At 49.2% G+C, this 23830-nt stretch overlaps 1 protein-coding gene across 2 annotated transcripts; it reads left to right on the forward strand.

The window, feature by feature from the left end:
* Positions 1–53: 53 nt before the first annotated feature.
* Ubl7 (ubiquitin like 7) lies at positions 54–22180 on the forward strand. Of its 2 annotated transcripts, none has more exons than XM_070042902.1 (11): positions 54–156; positions 3843–4055; positions 10160–10279; positions 12288–12370; positions 13773–13857; positions 14385–14442; positions 15928–16061; positions 16299–16348; positions 16597–16764; positions 17206–17328; positions 21941–22180. In XM_070042902.1, exons 2-11 carry the CDS (start codon positions 3872–3874, stop codon positions 22076–22078), a joined length of 1143 nt encoding a protein of 380 aa, XP_069899003.1. In that variant the 5' UTR covers positions 54–156; positions 3843–3871; the 3' UTR covers positions 22079–22180. The 2 variants fall into 2 exon arrangements, with proteins under 2 accessions (XP_069899003.1, XP_069899002.1); XM_070042901.1 differs by lacking the exon at positions 54–156 and adding an exon at positions 157–231.
* Positions 22181–23830: the final 1650 nt, after the last annotated feature.

Raw genomic sequence — 23830 nt, forward strand, 5'->3', positions numbered from 1 at the left:
CGCCGCAGGGGGCGGGGCCACAGCGGTGGTGGCGGTGGTGGTTTTGGAGAAACTACAAGTCCCAGAATGCAGCGCGAGCCGCCGGTTTCCGGCCACAGGGGTCTGAGCGAGTGTTTACGCCGGCGACTCTGCGGCCGGGTTCCTTCCGCGGGACGGGTGAGAGGGCCCTGCCGTCGGGGTCGCGCGCGCGTGTTACGTGGGGTCGCTACGTGACTAGCTCTGCGGGGAGAGGTGGGGTCGCGTCTCCCCATTACGACCTCGGGACCTGGGGCCGGGCGGCTTCACCTTTCTGAGGGACTGAGAAGCTGTAAAGTGGGGACGTTATTGCTATGAGATCGGTACACGAAGGGGCCTCGGCCTTCTTCGTCTTGAACCTGCCCTTCCTCCTCCCTGGGGCCCGCGGTCTCTTTGGAAGCCATCGTGTCTGTAACTACGACTTCTCTTCCACTCACCGAGCTGTGGACTGATTTTCCAGGCAGACCTGTGTGCCAGGCCTGGGGGAGGATATTAACGTATCTAGTCTGCCTTCAGAGGCTTCAACCCAAACATGGTGCCGGTCCTGGGTCTTGAACTCAAGGCCCTGAGCCACTGTCCCTGAGCTGTTCACCTCAGGTGGTGCTCTACCACTTGGGCCACACGTGCAGCTCCATTTCTGGCTTTTTGATGGTTCATTGGAGAGGAGAGTCTTACGGACTTTCCTGCCTGGGATGGCTTCGAACCATGATCCTCAGATCTTAGCCTCCTGATTAGCTAGGATGACTGGTGTGAGCACTAGCCTCCGGCTTCCTAGAAGGGCTTTTAAGGGTGCCAGTTGCTCACGTCTGTAATCCTAGTTACTTAAGAGGCTGAGATCTCAGGATCATGGTTCAAAACCAGCCTGGGCAGTAAAGTCCGTGAGACTCTTGTCTCCAGTTAACCACCAGAATACCAGAAGTGGTGCTGTAACTCAAGTGGTAGAGTGCTGGCCTTGAGCTGAAGAGCTAAAGAGCTGAGGGACAGCGCCCAGGTCCAGAGTTCAAGCCCCACAACCGACAAAAAAAAAGATTGAGAGGGTGTGGGGCACAGGAAGGGGGAGACTTGGTGAGTAAATAGGTCTGTGTGCATCCATCTTTAGCCTTGGAGGAGTAGGAAATGTAGGGGGAACGGGTAAGAAGAGAGGATATCTTAAAGAGGTTGCATTTGTGTGGGTCTCAGTAGTTGTATATTGCTAAGGCAGATGAGAGAGAGATACTTCCATGGAAAGTAGAGCATTGTTAGGAAAAGAGCTTATGTGTTGGGGAGGAAAACTGATGGTGGACAGAGTGAATGGATTTGGAACCCAAGATCTGAAGTTAAGGGGTGGGGAAGGTAACTCAGTGGTAGATTGCTTGCATGCATGAGGCCCTGAGTTCAATTCCTCAGCACCACATAAGCAGAAAAAGCTGGAAGTGGCGCTGTGGTTCAATTGGTAGAGTGCTAGCCTTGAGCTGAAGAGCTGAGGGACAGCGCCCAGGCCCAGAGTTCAGGCCCTACAACCAAAGAGAAGACTCAGATCTGTTTTAAAGGGATGTGTTGTGGTAGGGCGCTGGTGGCTCACATCTGTCATCCTGGCTACTGAGGAGGCTAAGGTCTGAGGGTCAGGTTTGAAGCCAGCCCCAGCAGGAAAGACTGTGTGACTCTGGATCTCCAATGAACCAGCAAAAAGCCTGAAGTGAAACTGTGGCTCAAAGTGGTAGAGTGCTAGCCTTGAGCACAAAAGCTCAGGGACAGCACCCAGGCCCTGCATTCAATTCCCATGATGAAACGAAAACTAGGTGTATTGTGGCTCAATGCCTGTAATCCTGACTATTCAGGAGGCTGAGACATAGAGGATGGAGATTCAAAGTCAACTGAGCAGAACAAGTTGAGAGAATCTAATTAACTTGCAAAAAGCCAAACTGGAGGGCATGGCTCAAATGATTAAGTGCCAGCTGCTGAGCATAAGAAACTTGCACCAGGGGCTGGGAAGGTGGCTCAGTGGTAGAGCGCTTGCCTTGCATGCCTGAGGCCCTGGGTTCGATTCCTCAGCACCACATAAGCAAAAAGAAAAAAGCCGGAAGTGGCGCTGTGGCTCAAGTGGTAGAGCACTAGCCTTGAGCTGAATTGCTGAGGGACAGCACCCAGGCCCAGAGTTCAGGCCCACGACCAGACCCAAAAAAAGAAACTTGCACCAGACCTAGGGTCTCTGAATTGAAGCCCTGATACTGGCACAAAATAAAGTAATGTGTTGAGGGAAAATAGAGATCTTTGGTGGGGAGAGGCAAGAACTTGTTATAAAGATACTTTTGTTTATTTAATTAATATATTTTGTGTGGGTATTAGGGCTTAAACTCAGGGCCTTGCACTCTAGCTTGGTTTTTGTGCTCAGGGCTGCTTGGTACTCTTTTCACTTAAACCACAGCTCCACTTCCGGCTTTTTTGCTGGTTCATTGGAGATAGAGAGTCTCACCAACTTTCCAGCCTGGGCTGGCTTCAATCTTGATCCTCATATCTCAACCTTGAGTAGTTAGGATTACAGGTATGAGCACCAGCACCTTTCTTAGCATAGATCTTTGAAAGGAAATGGCAGGCAAGGCACAGAACTGTAATAAATCTGTTTGAATAGGTAAAGCAAAAATTGAACAGAAAGATCAGAAATAAGGAATATAGTGAGGGGAGGCAGTTAAATGATCTCCCTTAAACCTCACAACACCCCAATTTTTTTTTTTTTTTGGTCAGTCATGGGGCTTGAACTCAGGGCCTGGGTGCTGACCCTGAGTTCTTTTGCTCAAGGCTAGCACTCTACCACTTTGAGACACAGCTCCACTTTCAGTATTCTGGTGGTTCACTGGAGATAAGAGTCTCCTATACTTTCCTGCCCCCACTGGCTTTGAAACATGATCCTCAGATCTCAGCCTCCTGAATAGCTAGCTGTTATTCTTTTTTTCTTTTTTCTTTTGGTTGATTGTGGAGCTTGAACTCTGGGCCTGGGCGCTGTCCCTCATCTCTTCAGCTCAAGATGAGTGCTCTACCACTTGAGCCACAGCACCACTTCTGGTTTTCTGGTGCTTTATTGGAGATAAGAGTCTCACGGAGGGCTGGGGAGGTGGCTCAGTGGTAGAGTGCTTGCCTTGCATGCATGAGGCCCTGGGTTCGATTCCCCAGCACCACATAAGCAAAAAGAAAAAAGCCAGAAGTGGTGCTGTGGCTCAAGTGGTAGAGCGCTAGCCTTAAGCTGAAAAGCTGAGGGACAGCGCCCAGGCCCAGAGTTCAGGCCCCACGACCGGACCCAAAAAGAAAATAAGAAAAAAATTTAGCCGGGCGCTGGTGGCTCACGCCTGTAATCCTAGCTACTCAGGAGGCTGAGATCTGAGGATCGTGGTTCAAAGCCAGCCCGGGCAGGAGAGACCGTGAGACTCCTATCTCCAATAAAACCACCAGAAAACCGGAAGTGGCGCTGTAGCTCAAGTGGTAGAGCGCTCGCCTTGAGCTGAAGAGCTAAGGGACAACGCCCAGGCCCAGAGTTCAAGCCCCACGACCGACCAAAAAAAAAAAAAAAAAAAAAAAAGAGTCTCACGGACTTTCTTGCCCAAGCTGGCTTTCAACCGAGATCCTCAGATCTCAACCTCCTGAGTAGCTAGGATTACAGGCATGAGCCAACAGGCAAACACCCTTATTGAATTGAATGGTATTTTATGCCTTCTTTCAAGATGAAGAAACAGAGTCCTGGAGAGTTGAAATCCCAGGTTTCTCAGTGTCTCAGTACTTCTTGTCTCAGTCTATTTGCACGAGAAGTGGGATGGGGTGGTCCATCCTTTAATCACTAAAGATTTATTCTTTTACAGGGAGAAAGAGAGAGCGAGAAAGAGAGAGGATGTCTCTCTCAGACTGGCATCTGGCAGTGAAGCTGGCTGACCAGCCACTTGCTCCAAAGTCAATTCTGCAGTTGCCGGAGGCAGAACTGGGCGAATATTCGCTAGGCGGCTATAGTATTTCGTTTCTAAAGCAGCTGATTGCTGGCAAACTCCAGGAATCTGTGCCAGACCCTGAGCTGATTGGTAAGTCTCTGTGGACTGGTGTCAGGCTATGGCTCTGCTCTCTTCTTAGGAGAGGATACTTCTGGAGTATAAGAGTGGCTGGGTATGGTGGTGATCTTGGCATTGGGGAAACTGAGGCAGGAGACTCATGATTGGAGACCAACTGCCTACATAAGAGACCTTGTCTGAGGAGGGGTGAATTAAGGGACTGGAATTTGATGTTTCAAAATTAATGTATTGTTTTATGTAAGGAGAGACACAGAACCCCAGACAGAGCTAAACTATTGGCCACCATTTCAGTTATGGGCTGTTATGAGTTACATCATAACAGAATTCCTTAATTATGATATTGTTGAGCTTATTTATTTATTTATTTTGCTAGCCCTGGGACTTGAACTCCAGACCTGGGCACTGTCCCTGAGCTCTTTTTGGTCAAGGCTAGCACTCTACCACTTGAGCCACAATACCACTTCCAGCTTTTTCTGTTAGTATGGTACTAAAGAATCAAACTCAGGGTTTCATACATGCTAGGCAAGCATTCTGCCAGAAAGCCACATTCCCAGCTGCAACTCCTTGCTTTTTTTTTTTTTTTTTTTTTTTTTTTGCAATTTGTCACTATGATCTTATTTCTTTTTTTTTTTTTTCAAATTTTTTATTGTGATTAAGTGGTTACATAATTTCCCAAATTTCACAGTATTGTGGGATAGTGAAGCTTAGTTAAAGTGACAAACACATTCTAACTTTCATAGAACAAATTGTCTATCATGGTCTATAACATTTATGGGTTCTATGAGCTTTGTGATAGTTATTTCTTCCACATTGGGTGGTATGTACATTTTTGTTTTGCATAGCATCAGCTGTTCCCTCTTTCCCACTTGTTCCCTCCCTCCCATCGCTGCCCTTGAGTTGTTTAGTTCATTTTGGTCAATGTCCAGTGCAGTTGATGGGTCCCGCTGTTGTATCTTTTTCCCTGATTCCCTCTAGTTCTGTGTTGTCTTCCTGGTTTCCCTCCAGTGTGCACATATATACCATACATGTGATCAGTAGCATGGGGTTATTTAGTAGTGATGGGACCAGATGAATGGAAGTCCTTGGTTTCTTAAGTCCTGTTAATTTTGTCATATCGCCTTACGTTTTGGATTTAACATCCACTTATCAGGAGACCATGTGCCATTTGTCTCTTTGCACTTGGCTTACCTCGCTCAACATGATTTCTTCTAGCTCCATCCATTTCCCTGCAAATGCCATTATTTTGTCGTTTCTAATGGCTGCATAATATTCCATTGTGTATAGATATCATAATTTTTGGATCCATTCATCTGTGGTGGGACATCTGGGTTGTTTCCATATCCTAGCTATTGTGAACAGTGCTGCAATAAACATGGAGGTACATGTGTTCTTGTATACTGGTTCCTGTTGTTCAGGATAGATGCCTAGAAGTGGTATGACTGGGTCATAAGGGAGGTCAATATTTCGCTTTCTGAGGACCCTCCAGACTGCTTTCCAAAGTGGTTGTATAAGTGTACATTCCCACCAGCAGTGTAATAGCGTTCCTCTTTCTCCGCATCCCCTCCAGCATTTGTCGTTGGCTGACTTGAGGATGTGGGCCATTCTGACTGGGGTAAGGTGGTATCTCAGGGTTGTCTTTATTTGCATTTCCTTCACAACCAGGGATGGTGAACATTTCCTCATGTATTTCTTGCCATTTTTATCTCTTCTTCTGAGAAGTCTCTCTTTAGTTCCCTTGCCCATTTAGTAATTGGTTTGTTAGGTTTGGGAGGGATTAGTTTCTTGAGTTCCCTGTATATACTGGATATTAACCCCTTGTCTGATATACTGCTGGTAAATATTTTTTTCCAATTAGTTGGTTGTCTTTCTAGCTTGGTTGCTATAGTTTTAGCTGTGCAGAAACTTTTTATTTTAAGGTAGTCCCATTTGTCGAGTCTCTCCAATTTGTTGTGAACCTGGGACTCTTTTTTTGGGGGGGGGGGTCCAGTTGTGGGGCCTGAACGCTGTCCCTCAGCTCTTCAGCTCAAGGCTAGCACTCTACTGCTTGAGCAACAGCGCCACTTACGGCTTTTTTCTTTTTGCTTATGTGGTGCTGAGGAATTGAACCCAGGGCCTCAGTCATGCAAGGCAAGCACTCTACCACTGAGCCACCTTCCCAGCCCTGTGCTTATAAGCTCAAGTGTCTCTCCTACTCTGTCCTGCAGTAGTTTCAGAGATTCAGGTTTGATATTAAGGTCTTTAATTCATTTTGAATTGATGTTGGTGCATGGTGATAGGCTGGGGTCCACTTTTAGTCTTCTGCTTGTGGCCGCCCAGTTTTCTCAGCACCAGTGGTTGAAGAGGCTGTGTTTCTTCCATTGTATGTCTTTGGCTCCTTTGTCAAATATCAGCTGACTGTAGGTATGTGGTTTTATTTCTGGATCTTCTATTCTATTCCATTGGTCTTCGGGTCTGTTTTGGTGCCAGTACCATGCTGTCTTTGTTATTATGCTCTATAGTAGAGTTTTGAAGTTCAGCATCGAGATCCCTCCCATGTTGTCTTTTTTTCCCCTAGAATTTGTCTTGGCTATTCTAGGTCTTTTGTTGCTCCATATGAATTTTTGGACTGTTTTCTGTATTTCAGAAATGTACGTCATTGGGGTTTTAATAGGATTTGCATTGGATTTGTATATTAATTTTGGCAGTATTGCCATTTTCACTATATTAAGTCTGCCTATCCAAGAGCATGGGAGGTCTTTCCATTTCCTAGTGTCTTCTGCAATTTCTTTCTTTAACTTTTTATAGTTCTCATTAAATAGTCTGTTTACATCTTTGGTTAGGTTAATTCCTAAATATTTTATTTTTGGGGGGGTTATTGTGAATGGGGTTGCTTCCTTTATTTCCCTCTCTGCTTGTACATTGTCAGTGTACAGGATGGTGACTGATTTTTGTGGGTTGATTTTGTATCCTGCTACTTTGCCGAAGTGATTTATAATTTCTAGGAGTTTGGGGATGGAGTTTTTGTTTTTTGTTTTTTTTTTGTTTTGTTTTGTTTTTTGGGTCCAGTTGTGGGGTCTGAACTCTGGGCCTGTGTGCTGTCCCTCAGCTCTTCAGCTCAAGGCTAACGCTCTACCACTTGAGCCACAGTGCCATTTCTGGCTTTTTTCTTATGTGGTGCTGAGGAATCGAACCCAGGGCCTCAGGCATGCAAGGCAAGTACTCTACCACTGAGCCACCTTCTGGGGATGGAATTTTGGGGATCATGAAAGTATAGTATCATGTCATCTGCAAAAAGGGATAATTTAACTTCTTCTTTCCCTATGCGGATCCCTTTAATGTCTTTTTCTTCCTGGCTTTTTCTGGTTGCTGTTGGTCGGTTGGTTGTGGGGCTTGAACTCTGGGCCTGGGCACTGTCCCTGCGCTCTTCAGCTCAAGGCGAGTGCTCTACCACTTGAGCCACAATGCTACTTCTGGTTTTCTGATGGCTAATTGGAGATAAGAGTCTCACACATGGGCTGGGAAGGTGGCTCAGTGGTAGAGTGCTTGCCTTGCATGCATGAGGCCCTGGGTTCAATTCCTCAGCACCACATAAACAGAAAAAGACTTGGCGCTGTGGCTCAAGCGGTAGAGTGCTTGCTTTGAGCTGAAGAGCTGAGGGACAGCGCCTAGGCCCAGAGTTCAGGTCCACAACCGGCAAAAAAACAAACAAACAAACAAACAAAAAGAGTCTCACACATTTTCCTGCCAGCGCTGGCTTTGAACCATGATCCTCAGATCTCAGCCTCCTGAGTAGCTAGAATTACAGGCATGAACAACTGGTACCCCACTTTTAAAAAATGTATTGGAATCTGGGATCCGCCGGTGGCTCATGCCTGTAATCCCAGCTACTCAGGAGGCTGAGATGTGATGATCACAGTTCAAAGCCAGCCGGGGCTGGGGCAGGAAAGTCAGTGAGACTCTTATCTCCAATAAACCATTCAGCAAACTGTAAGTAGTGCTTGCCTTGAGCTGAAGGGCTGAGGGACAGCGCCCAGGCCCAGAGTTCAAGCTCCACAGCCAACAACAACAGCAACAAAAATGTTTTGGAGATTAAAAGTCTCATGGACTTTCCTGCCCAGGCTGGCTTTGAATCAGGATCCTCTGATCTCAGCCTCCCAAGGAGCTAGGATTACAGGTATAAGCCACCAGTGCCTGGGAGACTAGGTGTGGGCTAGTGTGTGTGTGTGTATGGTTGTTGTTTTTTGTTTTTTTTTTTGTTGGTTGTGGGTCTTGAACTCTGGGCCTGGGTGCTGTCCCTCAGCCCTTCAGCTCAAGGCGAGTGCTCTACCACTTGAGCTACAGCGCCACTTGGTTTTTTCTGGTGATTTATTGGAAATAGGAGTCTCACGGTCTTTCCTGCCCGGGCTGTCTTTGAATCGAGATCCTCAGGTCTCAACCTCCTGAGTAGCTAGGATTACAGGCGTGAGCCACCAGCGCCTGGCATATGTATGGTTTTGATTGGTCATTTGACTTGAAATCAGGACCTTGGTGCTGTCTCTTAGCTCCTTTTGCTAAACACTAGTGTCCTAACACTTGTGTCACAGCTCCATTTCTGTTTTTATGTTTTTTATTGTAAACATACTGTACAGAGGGGTTACAGTTACACCAGTAAGGTAATGAGTACATTTCCTACCGAGCATTGTTACCTCCTACTTTGTTTTTCCCTACCATCCCTTCCCTCCCCACCTCAACTCCTTCCTCCCCCCCTCCAAGTTGTTATCAACATAGTGTTTGTTTTTTGTTGTCAGTTGTGGGTCTTGAACTCTGGCCTGGGCGCTGTCCCTCAGCTCTTAGGCTCAAAGCTAGCACTCTACCACTTGAGCCACAGCGACACTTCCAGTTTTCTGGTGGTTAATTGGAGATAAGAGACTCAGACTTTTCTGGCTGGCTTTGAACTGCGATCCTCAGATCTCAGCCTCCTGAGTAGCTAGGATGACAGGCGTGAGCCACTGGCACCCACCTCTTTCTTTTTTCTTTTTTTTAATGTCCAAGTTTGGGCTGGGTCTAGGGAAGAAATTTTTAATCAAGGGAGGTTCCTAACTGTATTCCTTAAATCTTGAGGGATGGTTAGATGGGTTTTTGTTCGTTTGGTTGATGAGAAAGGAACACAGCAGGAAAAGGAAATGAAAGGCAAGTGCTGGTGGTTCACACCTATAGACCTAGTGACGCAGGAGGCTGAGAGCTGAGGATCAAAATTTGAAGCTAGACGATCAAAAAAAGTCTGTGACATTCTTCAATTACTCACCAAAAAGCCAGAAGTGGAACTGTGACTCAAGTAGTAGAGTACCAGCTTTGGCCAAAAAGCTAAGAGACAGTGCCTAGGTTCTGAATTCAAGTCCCAGGACCAACACACACACACACACACACACACACACACACACACACACACACACACACACAAACACATGCACGCACGCACGCATGCATGCGCACACACACACACAAACACATGCACGCTCGCACGCACGCACGCGCGCACACACACACACACACGGATACTCCTATTAATGAGCATATTAACACTTATTATCAACTACAAACTTTTTTGTGTGCTGGTACTGAGGCTTGAACCCAGGGCCTAGTGATCTTGCTTGGCTTTTCTGATCAAGGCTGGCATACTACCACTTGAGCCACACCTCACTTCTGGTTTTTGTTCTTTTTTTGCAATTAATTGGAGATAAGAGTTTCTCGGACTTTCCTGCCCAGGCTGGCTTAGAACTGAGATCCGCAAATCTCAGCCTCCTGAGTAGCTAGGATGTCAGGTGTGAGCCACCAGCACCTACAAAAGGTATCTCTTTTTATTTTATTTTTTTTTTTTTGGGGGGGGGGAGGGGTCCGGTCGTGGGGCCTGAACTCTGGGCCTGGGCGCTGTCCCTCAGCTCTTCAGCCCAAGGTTAGTGCTCTACCACTGGAGCCACAGCGCCACTTCCGGCTTTTTTCTTTTTGCTTATGTGGTGCTGAGGAATCGAACCCAGGGCCTCAGTCATGCAAGGCAAGCACTCTACCACTGAGCCACCTTCCCAGCCCAAGTATCTCCTTTTAAAGAGTATACATTCTCCATCAGCAAAATGGAAGCAGACATCTTTTTTGTTTTTCAGACCTAATCTACTGTGGCCGTAAGCTGAAAGATGACCAGACGCTCGACTTCTATGGCATTCAGCCAGGGTCCACAGTGCACGTTCTGCGCAAGTCCTGGCCTGAGCCCGATCAGAAACCAGGTAAGTCAGGGCTGGCCCTTAGTCAGATGGGCAGAGCTTCTAGAATATCTCCAAAGGGAAGGGTGGAGTGTTCTTAAAGCCTAAGCCTGGGTAAAACAAAGGGGTGATTTATTGAAATGGTATTATGGTATTATGTGATACTTAAATTGCTTACTGAATTACAAACAGCCTGGTGGTTGACTCTCTTTTGTTTTGTTTTTTGTTTTTTGGCTGGTCCTAGAGTATGAATTTGGCCTAGGTGATATCCCTGAGCCTCTGTAGGCCCAAGGCTAGTGCTTTTCCACTTGAGCCAAAGCACCATTTCCAGCTTTTTTTTCATGGGGCCTGAACTCTAGGCCTGGGCGCTATCCTTCAGCTCTTCAGTTCAAGGCTAGTGCTCTACTACTTGAGCCACAGATCCACTTCTGGCTTTTTCTGCTTATGTGGTGCTGAGGAATCGAACCCAGGGCCTCATGTATACAAAGCAAGCACTGTACCATTGAGACACCTTCCCAGCCCCCATTTCCAGCTTTTTTGGGATGAGAGTCTCAGAAGGACTTTTCTGCCAGGGCTTGCTTCAAACTGTGATCCTCAGATCTTGCCTCCTATGTAGCAGGGATGACAGGTGTGAACCATGGGCTCCTGGCTTCTTGTATTTTCTTTTTCTTTTTCTTCTTTTTTTTTTGGTCGGTCATGGGCCCGAGCACTGTCCCTCAGCTCTTCAGCTCAAGACTGAGCCACAGCGCCACTTCTGGTTTTCTGGTCATTGGAGATAAGAGTTTCACAGCTTTTCCTGCCTGGACTGGCTTTGAACCTTGATCCTCAGATCTCAACCTCCTGAGTAGCTAGGATGACAGGCATGAGCCATTGGGGCCCCCTAAGAAAGTTTAGGGTTTTGTTGTTGTTTTGTTCTGTTTTGCTTTTGTCAGTCATGGGCTTGAACTCGGGGCCTGGGCTCTGTCCCTGAGCTCTTCAGTTCAAGGTGAGCTCTCTACCACTTGAGCCATAGCACCACTTCCTAGTGGATCAATTCCTTCCTTCCTTCCTTCCTTCCTTCCTTTCTTTCTTTCTTTCTATCTCTTTCTTTCCTTCTTTCTTTCTTTCTTTCTTTCTTTCTTTCTTTCTTTCTTTCTTTCTTTCTTCCTTTCCTTCTTTCCTTCTTTCTTTCTTTCTTTTTTGTCACTCATGGGGCTTGAACTCTGGGCCTGGGCACTGTCCCTGAACTCTTCAGTTCAAGGTGAGCTCTCTACCACTTGAGCCACAGTGCCCCTTCCTTCTTTTTTTTTTTTTTTTAAGACTTAAAGAAACATGGAAATATGGACGAGGACATAGTTTCCCCGGACTAATGCTTGCTGAATACTGCTCTTCTTGTCCTCACCAGCCTTGGACCATATGCACACTGACACATTTTATAGTTCAGAGAATGCGCATACCACTTTGCATTCTATTTCTTTCTCTTAACATATTGTGTCAGCAGAGTGCTATGTTGTCAAGATTGCAGTATACTTTTTTTTTTCAAATTTCTGCATAAGTCTTCTGAGTTGATTATATATTCTTCCTTTTTTTTTCAACTGTAAGCGGGGAGTGACAAGACTTCTCACTGCTGGAACTTGGATTTGTTTCTCTACTGGCTATCTCTGAAAAAAACATTGCATTTTTCATATCACTGTCACCAACCAAGTTTTTCCCTTTTTTTTTTGGTGCTGGTACTGGGCTTGAACTCAGTGCTGGTGCTTTCCCTGAGCTTTTTCACTCAAAGCTGATATTCTACCACTTGAGCCTCAGCTGTACTTCTGGCTTTTTGCTGGTGTTTCATTGGAGATAAGAGTCTCATGGACTTTCCTGCCTGGGGCTGGGATTGAACCACTGAGCCTCCTGAATAGCTAGGATGACAGGCGTGAGCCACTGTGAGGAGGGAAGGGAATGTGTAGGCCAGGCCGCACCAAGACGTAGGCTGCCATGATGTTCCTCCAGCCCTGAGGGGGACAGGGTCCGGGCCTGTAGGGTCAATGAATGTCTTCTCCTCCAGAACCTGTGGACAAAGTCGCCGCCCAGAGGGAGTTCCGGGTCCTGCACACTGCCTTGCACAGCAGCTCCTCCTACCGGGAGGCGGTGAGTATGAGCCTGGATTGCAGGAGAGCATGAGGGTGTGCTGGCGAGTGGTCGGGAGTGGGAGCTGGCAGCCCATTTCCATGGCAACTCAGAGTTCCTCTGGGAGTTTCTGCCACGGCTGTGGGCCTCCCTGGAGCCCTGTGTTTCCCCGCCCCGCCCCAAAGAGCGGGTCTCAGCCAGGCGATGGCTGTTAGTTCTCTCCAATGATAATGATACACTCCCTCCTCAGACTGGCCTGGTGGGCTGAATATAGTGAGGCAGAGGGTCCTAGGTAATTTCTGAAGGGCCCCCGTGCTGGGACCGTGGCTGATCTGCCCGCCTGTGGCTCTTTAGTGTGCAATTCCTCCCTGGGGAAATGGGCTGCTGTCTCTCTGTGGGAGAATTGACGGGCCGAATTAACCCAGCATTAGTACAGCGTGAACTTCCCACCAACAGATGTAATTGTGTACAGATGGGGGAGGGCTTAGGGGAGCTTTTGTTATTGGCCTTCTCGTGCAAGATTTTATTTTAGAAGTATTGGGAATATGGGGTGGAGGAGGTTTACTGTGGATTTGCTTCCTTCCTTTCCCTCTCCTCTTACCCCGGCCCCCCCCCTCCCCTCTCCCTTCCTCTCTTTTCCTTCCCTCCCTCTGTCACCCTCCTACTTCCTCTTTCCCTCCCTCTCCCTCCTTCCTTCTCTCCCTCTCTCTTTCCCTCTCTCTCTCATCTTTTTCTGTTCCCCCTCCCTTTTTCCCCCCTCCCTCTTTAACTCCCTCTCTCCCTTCTTTTCTCCCTCCTTCCTGTCCTCTTTTTTTCTTTCTTTTTGTGCCAATTCTGAGGCTTGAACTCGGCCTGGGCACTGTTCCTGAATTTTTGTGCTCAAGGCTAATGGTCTACCATTTTGAGCCACAGCTCCATATCTGGCTTTTGGGGTACTTAATTGGAAATAAGAGCCTCATAGACTTCTTTTTTCTTTTTTCTTTTTCCTTTTTTCATTGTTGTTGGTGGTGGTTGTAGGCTTGAACTCTGGGCCTGAACACTGTCCCTGAGCAATTCAGCTCGAGGCTAGGGCTCTACTACTCGAACCACAGTGCCACTTCCGATTTTCTGGTGATTAATTGGAGATAAAGAGTCTCACAGACTTTCCTGCCCAGACTGGCTTTGGACCATGATCCCCAGATCTCAGTCTCCTGAGTAGCTAGGATGACAGGCATGAACCACCGGTGCCCAGCTTCCTGGACTCTTTTGCCCCATTGGCTTCAGACTTTCCTTCTCAGATCTTAGCCTCCTGAGTAGCTTGGATTATAGGCTTGAGCCACAAGGCCTGCCTTGAGGAAGTTCTTTAGCAGTGGGCATTTGATGAAAGGTAGGCTAGTTGGAAGAGTAAACCACTCCCCCCCCCACACACCCATTTTTCTTGCAGGTTTTTAAGATGCTCAGCAATAAGGAATCGCTGGATCAGATCATTGTGGCGACCCCAGGCCTCAGCAGTGACCCCATTGCTCTGGGTAAGCACAGGCGAAGATCCAGGGAAACAAAATGAGAAGGCATTGGCCCTAAAGAGATTCTGACTACCCTTTTTTTTGGAGCGGGGTGGGAATCTCACTGGTCTTGGAGAAAGATGGAATCATCAAGATGTGCTTCATCATGTAGTAGAGAGGACAAGAGGGGACACAGAAACAGAGAGAAGAAGGATGGAAATGCAGTCATTATAACCAGTGTACACTGTATAAAAAAGTGGGTAGTCATGCTCCAGTGGTTTATGCCTGTTATCCTAGCTACTCAGGAGGCTGAGATTTGAGGATTGGGGTTCAAAGCCATCTCAGGGCAGGAAATTCTGAGACTCTTACCTCCAGTGAACTACCAGAAAACTGCAAGTGGCCCTGTGGCTCAAGTGATAGAGCGCTAGCCTTGAGCAAAAGAGCTCAGTGATAGTGCCCAGGCCTTGACCAAAAATAAGACCAGCACCAAAAATAAGATGGGCATCCCTCTTGGATCCATCCCTCTGTCTGAGGGGCTCTCTGCTCATTTTCAGGGGTCCTCCAGGACAAAGACCTCTTCTCTGTCTTCGCTGACCCCAACATGCTGGATACGTAAGTATCACTTCCGCCTCATTGTCGCTAGATTCTGCTCTGGGAGTGGTGCTCACCCTGTCCGTGTCTAGTCTGCCTTCTGACTATGAATGTGGCAAAGCTGTGTGGAGGGCCAGCACACAGCCACATTCGTTCAAGGGGAGGGATCCATGTGCCAGGAGCTGCGAGGCTTCATTCTGTGGAAGTCAGGCTCTAGAGCCCAGAGCTGATCGCTGCCTAGGCATGGATTGGCCATCATTGTTTCAGCATCAGCCCTCGTGCATTCTGGTCTCCACATTCCTTCCCCTCTTTGGGGAGATCTGGGGGTCCTGCACCCAGGGACAGCCTGGGTGCTGTCCCTGAGGTATTGTGGTCAAGGCCGGCACTCTACCACTTGAGCCACATCTCCACCTACGGCTTTTTTAGATAAGAGTTTCGTGGCTGGCTTTCTCAGCCTCTTGAGTTTCTCAGATTACAGGTATGAGCTACCACACCCAACTAATAGGAACCTTTCACAGATTTTAAGCTAGGAAAAGAAATCGAGTGTTAGGTGTGGAAGGGACAGCAGAGGCTCTGTCCCCTAGGATAAAAAAGGGGCTGTCATCAGGCTGCTGGAGGGCAGAGGCAGCCGAGAAAAGCCATTTCCTTATACATCACTGTCCCAGTCATTCTTCGGGGGTACTGGTCCAAAACCATTCAGACTTGCAAAACAAGTTACGTGCTAAAAGTTCCTGCTGACCCTGGCCCTTTATTAAACCCTGCTACAACCAGACTCTGTGTACCCTATCTGATCCTGACCAGGGAGTTCACCTGGGAGTGTACCCCAATGAACTTTTCCTGTCAATCAAAAAAAAAAGGGGGTGGGGTACTGTCTATGGTTGCACCAGGCAACCATAGACATGAATACTGCACCTTGGGCCTACCTGTCTGTTTCCCATCATGCCTTGCTTGAAGCAGACGTGACAGATCTATAGCAGATCTCAAAAGCTGGATGATTCTAAACAAGGATGTTCTTTGTTTCTTTTCTTTTCTCTTTTTTGGGGGGCGCTGACCCTTGGGCTTGAACTCCTTTAGCTTTTTAACTCAAGGCTAGAGCTCTACCACTTGAGCTTCTACCTCAGCCAGGGGCCAGTGGCTCACGCCTGTAATCCTAGCTACTCAGGAAGCTGAGATCTGAGAATCTCAGTTCAAAGCCAGCCCGGGCAGGAAAGTCCGTGAGACTCTTACCTCCGTTGAACCACCAGAAAACCGGAAGTGGAGTTGTGGCTCAAGTGGTAGAGCACTCACCTTGAGCTGAAGAGCTCAGGGACAGCTCCCAGGCCCAGAGTTCAAGAGAGTCTCATGGACTGTCCTGTCTGGGCTGGTTTTAAGCCACGATCCTCAGATCTCAACCTCTGGAATAGCTTGGATGGCAGGCATGAGCCACCGCACTTGGCTTGTTCTTCGCTTCTGAGTCATGTGACCTGAGCCAAAGTGCTTGTTCTTCCCCTTCCCCCCCCAATCTAGGTTGGTGCCCGCTCACCCAGCATTGGTCAATGCCATCATCTTGGTTCTGCACTCGGTAGCAGGCAGCACCCCGATGCCGGGAGCTGACTCCTCTTCCCGGAGCGTGCCATCCAGCTCGTACCGGGAGATGCCAGGTGAGGCCCCCAGGGAGCTGGTAAAGGCCCAGGGATTCGCTTTCCTCGGCGGCTATGTATAGCGTTGGCAGAGGGCGTTCCTTGGGAGCGCTCGGTTTGAGTCAGGAAGTGCATCTGTCCTGTAATTTTCCAACGGGAGTGAGGAGGTAGGAATTTGGAGAGGAGCTTGAGCTGTGATCTGGAGCCGCGCCTGGGCCTTCCTGTTCTCCCTCTTGGAGTCTGTTCCCTCTCCTCCAGGTGGCTTCCTGTTCGAAGGGCTCTCAGACGAGGAGGATGACTTCCACCCCGTGAGTGGCCAACTGCTGGTCCTTGGGGGGAGAAGGGAGCTCTCCCTGGGATCCGGCACTCCCAGGGCTGGGAAGTGTAGCACTGGGCTCTCCTGGGGTGGGGGGGGGCTGTGGGGAGTCATATTCATGCCATACTAATATTCCTTTGGGGGCTTGGAGGATCGCCTCGGCTGTTTTGACGTGGGGGTGGCATTCTCTTGCGACCTTCTCGCTGCCTCGCCCCTGATTTTGGGTGCCATCTTTTCCAGAGCACCCGCTCCACGCCCTCTAGCAGCACACCCAGCTCCCGTCCAGCCTCTCTGGGATACAGCGGGGCAGCGGGGCCCCGGCCCATAACCCAGAGCGAGCTAGCCACCGCGCTGGCCCTGGCCAGCACGCCCGAGAGCAGCTCCCACACACCCACCCCCGGCACCCAGGTAAGAGAGAGGCCTGGTGAGGGCAAGGACGGGCCTTAAGGGGGTGTTTTCCCCCGCCCCCCCCCCCCCGGGAGCCTTTGCTAACCCTAGTGCTAGATCTGCTCTCAAAAGAACCCTGCAGTCGGGGCCACCAAAGGGTTTAGCCCAGGCCTGGCCAGCCCCTGTGTCTTCATCCTTAGTAGAGTTTAGGCATCGTTGCTTCCACAGCTGGCCCCCCACCAGTCCTAAGGCCCTAGGGTCTTGTCTGGGGCTTGGGGGCTCCGTGTCTGTTTCCCTGGAGTAGAAGAGAATGGACCCATTTCCTGCCTGTGTAGCTTTTGGGCTACAGCGGCCCCATGGGAGTGAAGTTCCCCAGGAGTATTGTGGGTCGTGTGAGCTCGGTGGTAACTCGGGAGGCTGAGCTGGCTCTGAGGGCCACTCTGACTGCACGTTTGTCTCCAGGGCCATTCCTCGGGGACCTCTCCGATGTCCTCTGGTGTCCAGTCAGGGACACCCATTACCAACGACCTCTTCAGCCAGGCCCTCCAGCATGCCCTGCAGGCCTCTGGGCAGCCCAGCCTCCAGGTCAGTCTGCCATACTTCCTGGGTTCCGTGAAGACTCTTTGGGTTTGTTCCCTCCCCCTCCTATCCCAAAACTGGGACTCAAACTCAGCACATAATGCTCCTGCTGGCATTCTGCCACCCGAGCCATACCTCTACTCCCTGTTTAGTTTTTGTGCCAGTCTTAGGGCTTAACCTCAAGACAGGATGTTGTTCCCTTAGCTTTCTTTCTTTCTTTTTTTTTTTTTTTTAATCAGTCATGGGACTTGAACTCTGGGCCTGGGCGCTCTCCCTGAGCTCTTCAGCTCAAGGCTAGCACTCTACTACTTGAGCCACAGCGCCACTTCCAGTTTTCTGGTGGTTTATTGGAGATAAAAGTGTCACGGACTTGGGGCTGGGAAGATGGTAGAGCGCTTGCCTTGCATGCATGAGGCCCTGGGTTCGATTCCTCAGCACCACATAAGCAAAAAGAAAAAAGCCAGAAGTGGTGCTGTGGCTCAAGTGGTAGAGCGCTCGCCTTGAGCTGAAGAGCTGAGGGACAGCGCCCAGGCCCAGAGTTCAGGCCCCCACGACCGGACCCCCCAAGAAGAAAAAGTGTCACAGGCTTTCCTGCCCAGGCTGGCTTTGAATTGCAATCCTCAAATCACAGCCTCCTGAGTAGCTAGGATTACATGTGTGAGCCACTGGCACCCAGCTCCCTTACCTTTTTTGTTCAAGGCCGGCACTCTACTACTTGAGCCACAGGTCTATGTCTGTCTTTCTTCTATTTAATGAGGAATAAGAGTCTCCACAGACTTTCCTGCCTGGGCTGACTGTGAACTGAGATCCTTAGATCTCAGCCTCCTGAGTAGCGAGGATGACAGGCCTAAGCTACCGGCACCTAGCCCTTCATTTCTTGACTTGGGTAATCATTGTTGTAGTCAAGTATTCATTCATTCATTCATTCATTCACTCAATGAGCACCAACTAAGCATTGTACACATTTATTCTGGGCTTGCATCCCTGGATCCAGGTTCTGGGGCTCAGAGTGAGTTCCATGCCTGCTTTCTTGGCTGGGTCTCACTCAGAGCCTTCCCTGCCTTCTCTCTCCACATGTGGGCATGCATTTCCCTCTGCTCATGAGGTAGCTATTGATGAAGCCAGGAAGATACTGGAAAGAAATGTGGGTCTCTTGAAATCCTTACAGTAGAGAAGGCCTTTCATGGCTGAAACTTAGAATCCCAAGAGCCAACAAATAAAAGTGAATACACTTGGAGTTTGTGAATTTGAAAACTGCCTGACAAAGCAAGTCCAGAAAACAAACTGGTGGCTCATGCCTATAATCCTAGCAACTCAGGAGGCTGAGATCTGAGGATCCTAGTCCAGGACAGGAAAGTCCATGAGACTGTCTCCAATTAGCCACCAAAAGGCCCAAAATGGAGCTGTGGCTCAACTGATAAGAGTGCTGGCCTTGAGCAAAAAAGCTCAAGGACAGTGCCCAGCCCAGGCCTTGAGTTCAAGTCCCAGGACTGGTACAAAAAAGTAAAGTCTAAAAAGAGATAGAAAAACAAAACCAATTCCCATCAGCCAAGTCTAGAGGCCAACGGTAAGCTGCAAAGTCTTCCTGATGTATAGAGGTCTAGAAATTTCAGCCCTGTAATTCCAATGAAAAGTGAGCAAAGGATATGAGCAAGCTGTTCTTGAAAAGGAAGTTCAGATATCTGTAAGGTCAGTGTAGTTCCCAGCAGTCCCATTTCTCAGAATTTGACCAGGAAAATGTGTGCATGTGTAGAAAATGATAGTTGCATCGTCTCTGGGGCATTACTTACCATGCCAAAAGATTGAGTTAGAATATTATATGATGGGGCTGGGAAGGTGGCTCAGTGGCAGAGTGCTTGCCTTGCATGCATGAGGCCCTGGGTTCGATTCCTCACCACCACATAAGCAAAAAGAAAAAAGCCGGAAGTGGTGCTGTGGCTCAAGTGGTAGAGTGCTAGCCTTGAGCTGAAGAGCTGAGGGACAGTGCCCAGGCTCAGAGTTCAGGCCCCACAACCGAACCCAAAAAAAAAAAAAAGAATATTATATGATTATTAAATAAGTTCTTTGTGCCAGGCATGGTGGCTCATGCCTGTAATCCTAGCTACTCAGGAGGCTGAGATCTGAGGATTGAGGTTCAAAGCCAGTCTAGGCAGGAAAGTCCATTAAACGGTTATCTCCAATAAACCACCAGAAAACCAAAAGTGGCACTGTGGCTCAAGTAGTAGAGCACTGGCCTTGAGCTGAAGAGCTGAGGGACAGCGCCCAGGCCCAGAGTCCAAGCCCCATGACTGACTGTTGCTGGGTATGGAGGCATATACCTTTAATCTTAGTACCTGGGAAGTTGAATCAGGAAGATGTCAAGTTCAAGGCCCATCTGAGCTACATAGTAAGAGCCTGTGTAAAAGAAAAACAAAACCCCCAAAAGTCTGGCTAAGGTGTTTGACTCATGCCTGTAGCCCTCAACTACTGGGGTGGCTAAAATATTGGGGGAATTTTAGTTCAAGGCAGCCTGAGCAGAAAGGTTCAGGAGAGGGGCTGGGAAGGTGGCTCAGTGGTAGAGTACTTGCCTGGCATGCATGAAGCCCTGGGTTGGATTCCTCAGTACCACATACACAGAAAAAGCCAGAAGTGGTGCTGTGGCTCAAGTGGTAGAGTGCTAGCCTTGAGCAAAAGAAGCTCAGGGACAGTGCCCAGACCCTGAGTTCAAACCCCAGGACTGGCAAAAAGAAAGAAAAGTTCAGGAGACCCTCCTCCACTAGCTTCCACTCCCCACCCCGCATTCTCAGCCCATAGCTGGGCATAGTGATTGTCCTCCCAAGCTGTGTAGGAGGCTGAGATCGAGAGGATGACAGTTTGAGGCCAACCTAGGCAGAAAGGTCACGGCAGAAAGGTCACAGGAGGAGGGGGGAGGCTGGGAAGGGATGTGAAGGGTAAACAAAGGAGGAGGCTGCAATGCTTGGTAAGAAATGTATGCATTATCCTGCCCATGTAATTGTAACCCCTCTATACAGTATGTTCACAAATAAAATTAAATTAAATTAAAAAAAAAAAAAGAAAGGTCACGGGAGGGAAGCTGCATGTGATTGTACATGCCTGTGAACCCCGGCACATTACAAGAAGCCTATAGATAACAAGAAGCCTACAGTCGGCGAATTGAAGTCCAGGCATACACCCAGATGGGAAGGGAGACCCTATCTCAGAAATAACCAGAGGGAAAACAGGGCTGGAGGTGTGGCTCAGCACTAGAGCTCCTGCCTAACTAGGGTGAGGCTGAGTTCAAACCCCAGTGCCACTCTGTGTGCCAGCCTGGGAACTTCTCTGGGATAAATTGATCGCATGAAAGAGGGGGGAAAACAAAAACAAAAACATAACCCAAAGGGGTAAGGGAGGATGTAGAACAGGATAAGAAAAGGATAAACATAGGAATAAATGTATTTTCTCAAAGGATGTGAAATTGGTTGTCTTGGGGTAGGAGTGGGTGTTGGAAAATGCAACTAGTTATTTGTATTTGTTTTCTGGTTTCAGTGGGAGGCTTTGTTTCGTTTGGGTTTTTGTTTCTTTGTCAGTACTAGGGTTTGAACTCTAGCTTGCTGGGCAGGTGCTCTTCCACTTGAAGCACGTCCTTAGCTTTCTTTTTTCCTTTTTTTTTTTTTTTTTTCTGGTTGTAGGGCTTGAGTGCTGTCCCTGAACATCTTTACATCTTTTGTTCAAAGCAAGTGCTCTACCAACTGAGCCACAGTACCACGTTCAGCTTTTTCCAGCTTTTTCTGGAGATAAGATCTCATGCATTTGCGGGTGCCGGTGGCTCACACCTGTAATCCTAGCTACTCAGGAGGCTGAGATCTGAGGATCGAGGTTCAAAGCCAGCCAGGGCAGGACAAAGACCGTAGACTCTTATCTCCACTCAATCACCAGAATACAAGAGGTGGCGCTGTGGCTCAAGTGGTAGAGTGCTCCCCTTGAGCTGAAGGGCTGAGGGACAGCGCCCAGGCCCAGAGTTCAAGCCCCACGACTGACAGAATTATCTCCCTCTCATTTGTGTGTGTGTGTGTGTGTGTGTGTATGCACACGCATGTGCAGATAGAGGAGAAAAAGTAATCTTTTCCCATTTAAACATTGAATAATTTGTGCCTTCTGTTTGATTTTTCGCCCCCTTTGGTAGTCCTGGGACTTGAACTCAGGACCTGGAGCAGGCGCTCCATCACTTGAGCCACATCCCCAGCCCTCTCTTGATTTCTTTTGCTGAAAAACATGGCGTTTCCTCTCTTAAACCCCAAGCCTATCTTTTTTTTTTTTGTTGGTCATGGGGCTTGAACTCTGGGCCTGGGCGCTGTCCCTTAGCTCTTCAGCTCAAGGCGAGCGCTCTACCACTTGAGCTACAGCGCCACTTCCGGTTTTCTGGTGGTTTATTGGAGATAGGAGTCTCACGGTCTCTCCTGCCCGGGCTGGCTTTGAACTGCGATCCTCAGATCTCAGCCTCCTGAGTAGCTAGGATTACAGGCGTGAGCCACCAGCGCCCGGCTCCCCAAGCCTATCTTTTCAGCCAGCCCTATTCCTGGGGCCTCCTACCTCCCTTCCTTGCTGTTAACTGCCTTCTGCCTTCTGGGTCTTTCCACAGAGCCAGTGGCGGCCTCAGCTGCAGCAGCTGCGTGACATGGGCATCCAGGATGATGAGCTGAGTCTGCGGGCCCTGCAGGCCACTGGGGGCGACATCCAGGCGGCCCTGGAGCTCATCTTTGCCGGGGGAGCCCCGTGAACCCCATGATGAAGCCCCGGCTCAGCCTGAGCAAGACCTGAGCAAGAGGCGCTCACAAAGCTCCCTCCCACCTCCCCCAAATACACCTGACTCTCAACTCTCCAGCTTTGTCCTGTGCTTGGGGGTGCTGGCTGGCGTGAGCTGGTAGAGGCGGGGTGCGGGGGGGGGGGGAGGCAGGGCGTGTGCCATTGGAGCAGGGCCGGCCCCTGGGTCTAGGCAGAGAACAGAGAGAACAGAGGATCCCTGGCAGGCTGTGTGGTAGCCATGTTGGCCTTGGGGGCAAGTTTCTACCAGTAGCCCTCCTTCCCTCCAGATGCTGGTGGTTTGGGGGGACCCACCCATGCTGCTGCCATTTTTTTAGGGTGGCTGTTCTGTTGCCAAGAGAGGCTCATGCTTCTGAGATGTCCCCCACTCGGAGCAGCCAGGGGATGTGAGGTCAGGGGTGCTATCCCTGCAGATGACCTCCCTGCTTCCCCAAGCCTTCTGAAAGGGTCTTTGTCTCTATCCTGATCTCCTCTATGCCATGTTCTTCAATGCTTATTAGTATGTGCGCACGCGCATGCGCACACGCCAGTCCTGGGCCTTGAACTCGGCCTGAGCACTGTCCCTGAGCCTTTTCACTCAAAGCTAGCACTCTACCCCTTGAGCCATAGCTCCCCCTTCTAACTTTTTGGTGGCTCCTTAAGAGATAGGAGTCTTACAGACTTTCATGCCCAGGCTGGCTTTGAACCATGATCCTCAGATCTCAGCCTCCTGAGTAGCTAGGATTACAGGCGTGAGCCACCAGCGCCCGGCTGTTGCTTTGCTTATTCTTGTACCAATGCCAGTCATGAGCAGCAGGGCTTCCCCTGTCCAGAAGGTGTCAGTACAAGAGCTGTGGAAGATCCGAACCACAACCCGAACCACAGTGCCAGCAAGACCAGGGCCACCACCTTGCCTCTGGCTGTGCGCTCTGTCCCCTGTACCATGTCCCAGGTTCCTTGGTCTCTCACATGTTTGGGTTCATTTGGGACAAGACCTGGGGGGAAAGGCACTTGGAATCCAATCCAATCCATCCACGCCATCTCCAGTCATGATTGGTTGGCCTCTGCTATCCCCTGGAACAAAAAGCTTACCCTAAACCTACCTCTTACTTATTCATCATCATCATCATCATCATCATTATAATTGGCGTGTGCCAGCCTTGGAGCCTGAACTCAGGGCCTGGGCACTGTCCCTTAGCTTTTCACTCAAGGCTGATGCTCTACCACTTGTGCCACAGCTGTACTTCTAGCTTTTTGGTGGTTCACTGGAGATGAGATTCTCCTGGACTTTCCTGCCTTGGTTGGCCTTGAACTGTGATCCTCAGATCTCAGCCTACCTGATTAGTTAGGACAACAGACCTTAATCTTTCTGCTCTAAGGAGCCATGCAGAACAGGCCTGTGTCGTGTGTGTGTGTGTGTGGGGGGGGGGGGGGGGAGTGGTGGTGGTGGAAGGATTTCAGTCAGAGACCAGCAATGATTGGTGAGCCTCTGGCCTGCCCTCCTGATGGCCCCGTGTCCTTTTTTGTGGATGACCTCCAGTTTATCAGTGCCCTTGAAGAACGCTGTGTGTCAGCTATGATCCAGCAGCCCACCATTCCTCACCCCCTCGGCAGAATTTGCAAAGTCTGCATTTTCTTCTCAGTCCTAGGATTCGCATGGAAAGCTGTGTATAGTGGCAGAAGAACTTTCCTGACCCTGGGGGCCTCAGCGGTCAATAGCAAAGTCAGG

This window comes from Dipodomys merriami, unplaced genomic scaffold (genome assembly GCF_024711535.1).
Source record: "Dipodomys merriami isolate MVZ:Mamm:240054 unplaced genomic scaffold, mDipMer1.0.p SCAF_33, whole genome shotgun sequence".
Lineage (NCBI taxonomy): Eukaryota > Metazoa > Chordata > Mammalia > Rodentia > Heteromyidae > Dipodomys > Dipodomys merriami.

What these genes read in the sequence shown, in the direction of transcription:
- Ubl7 (XM_070042902.1), top strand. Translation starts at nt 3,872, where the DNA reads ATGTCTCTCTCAGACTGGCATCTGGCAGTGAAGCTGGCTGACCAGCCA. An exon ending in GCTCCTCCTACCGGGAGGCG is followed by an intron (nt 12,371 to 13,772) that starts GTGAGTATGAGC and finishes TTTTTCTTGCAG; the next exon opens with GTTTTTAAGATGCTCAGCAA. An exon ending in CACCCACCCCCGGCACCCAG is followed by an intron (nt 16,765 to 17,205) that starts GTAAGAGAGAGG and finishes GTTTGTCTCCAG; the next exon opens with GGCCATTCCTCGGGGACCTC.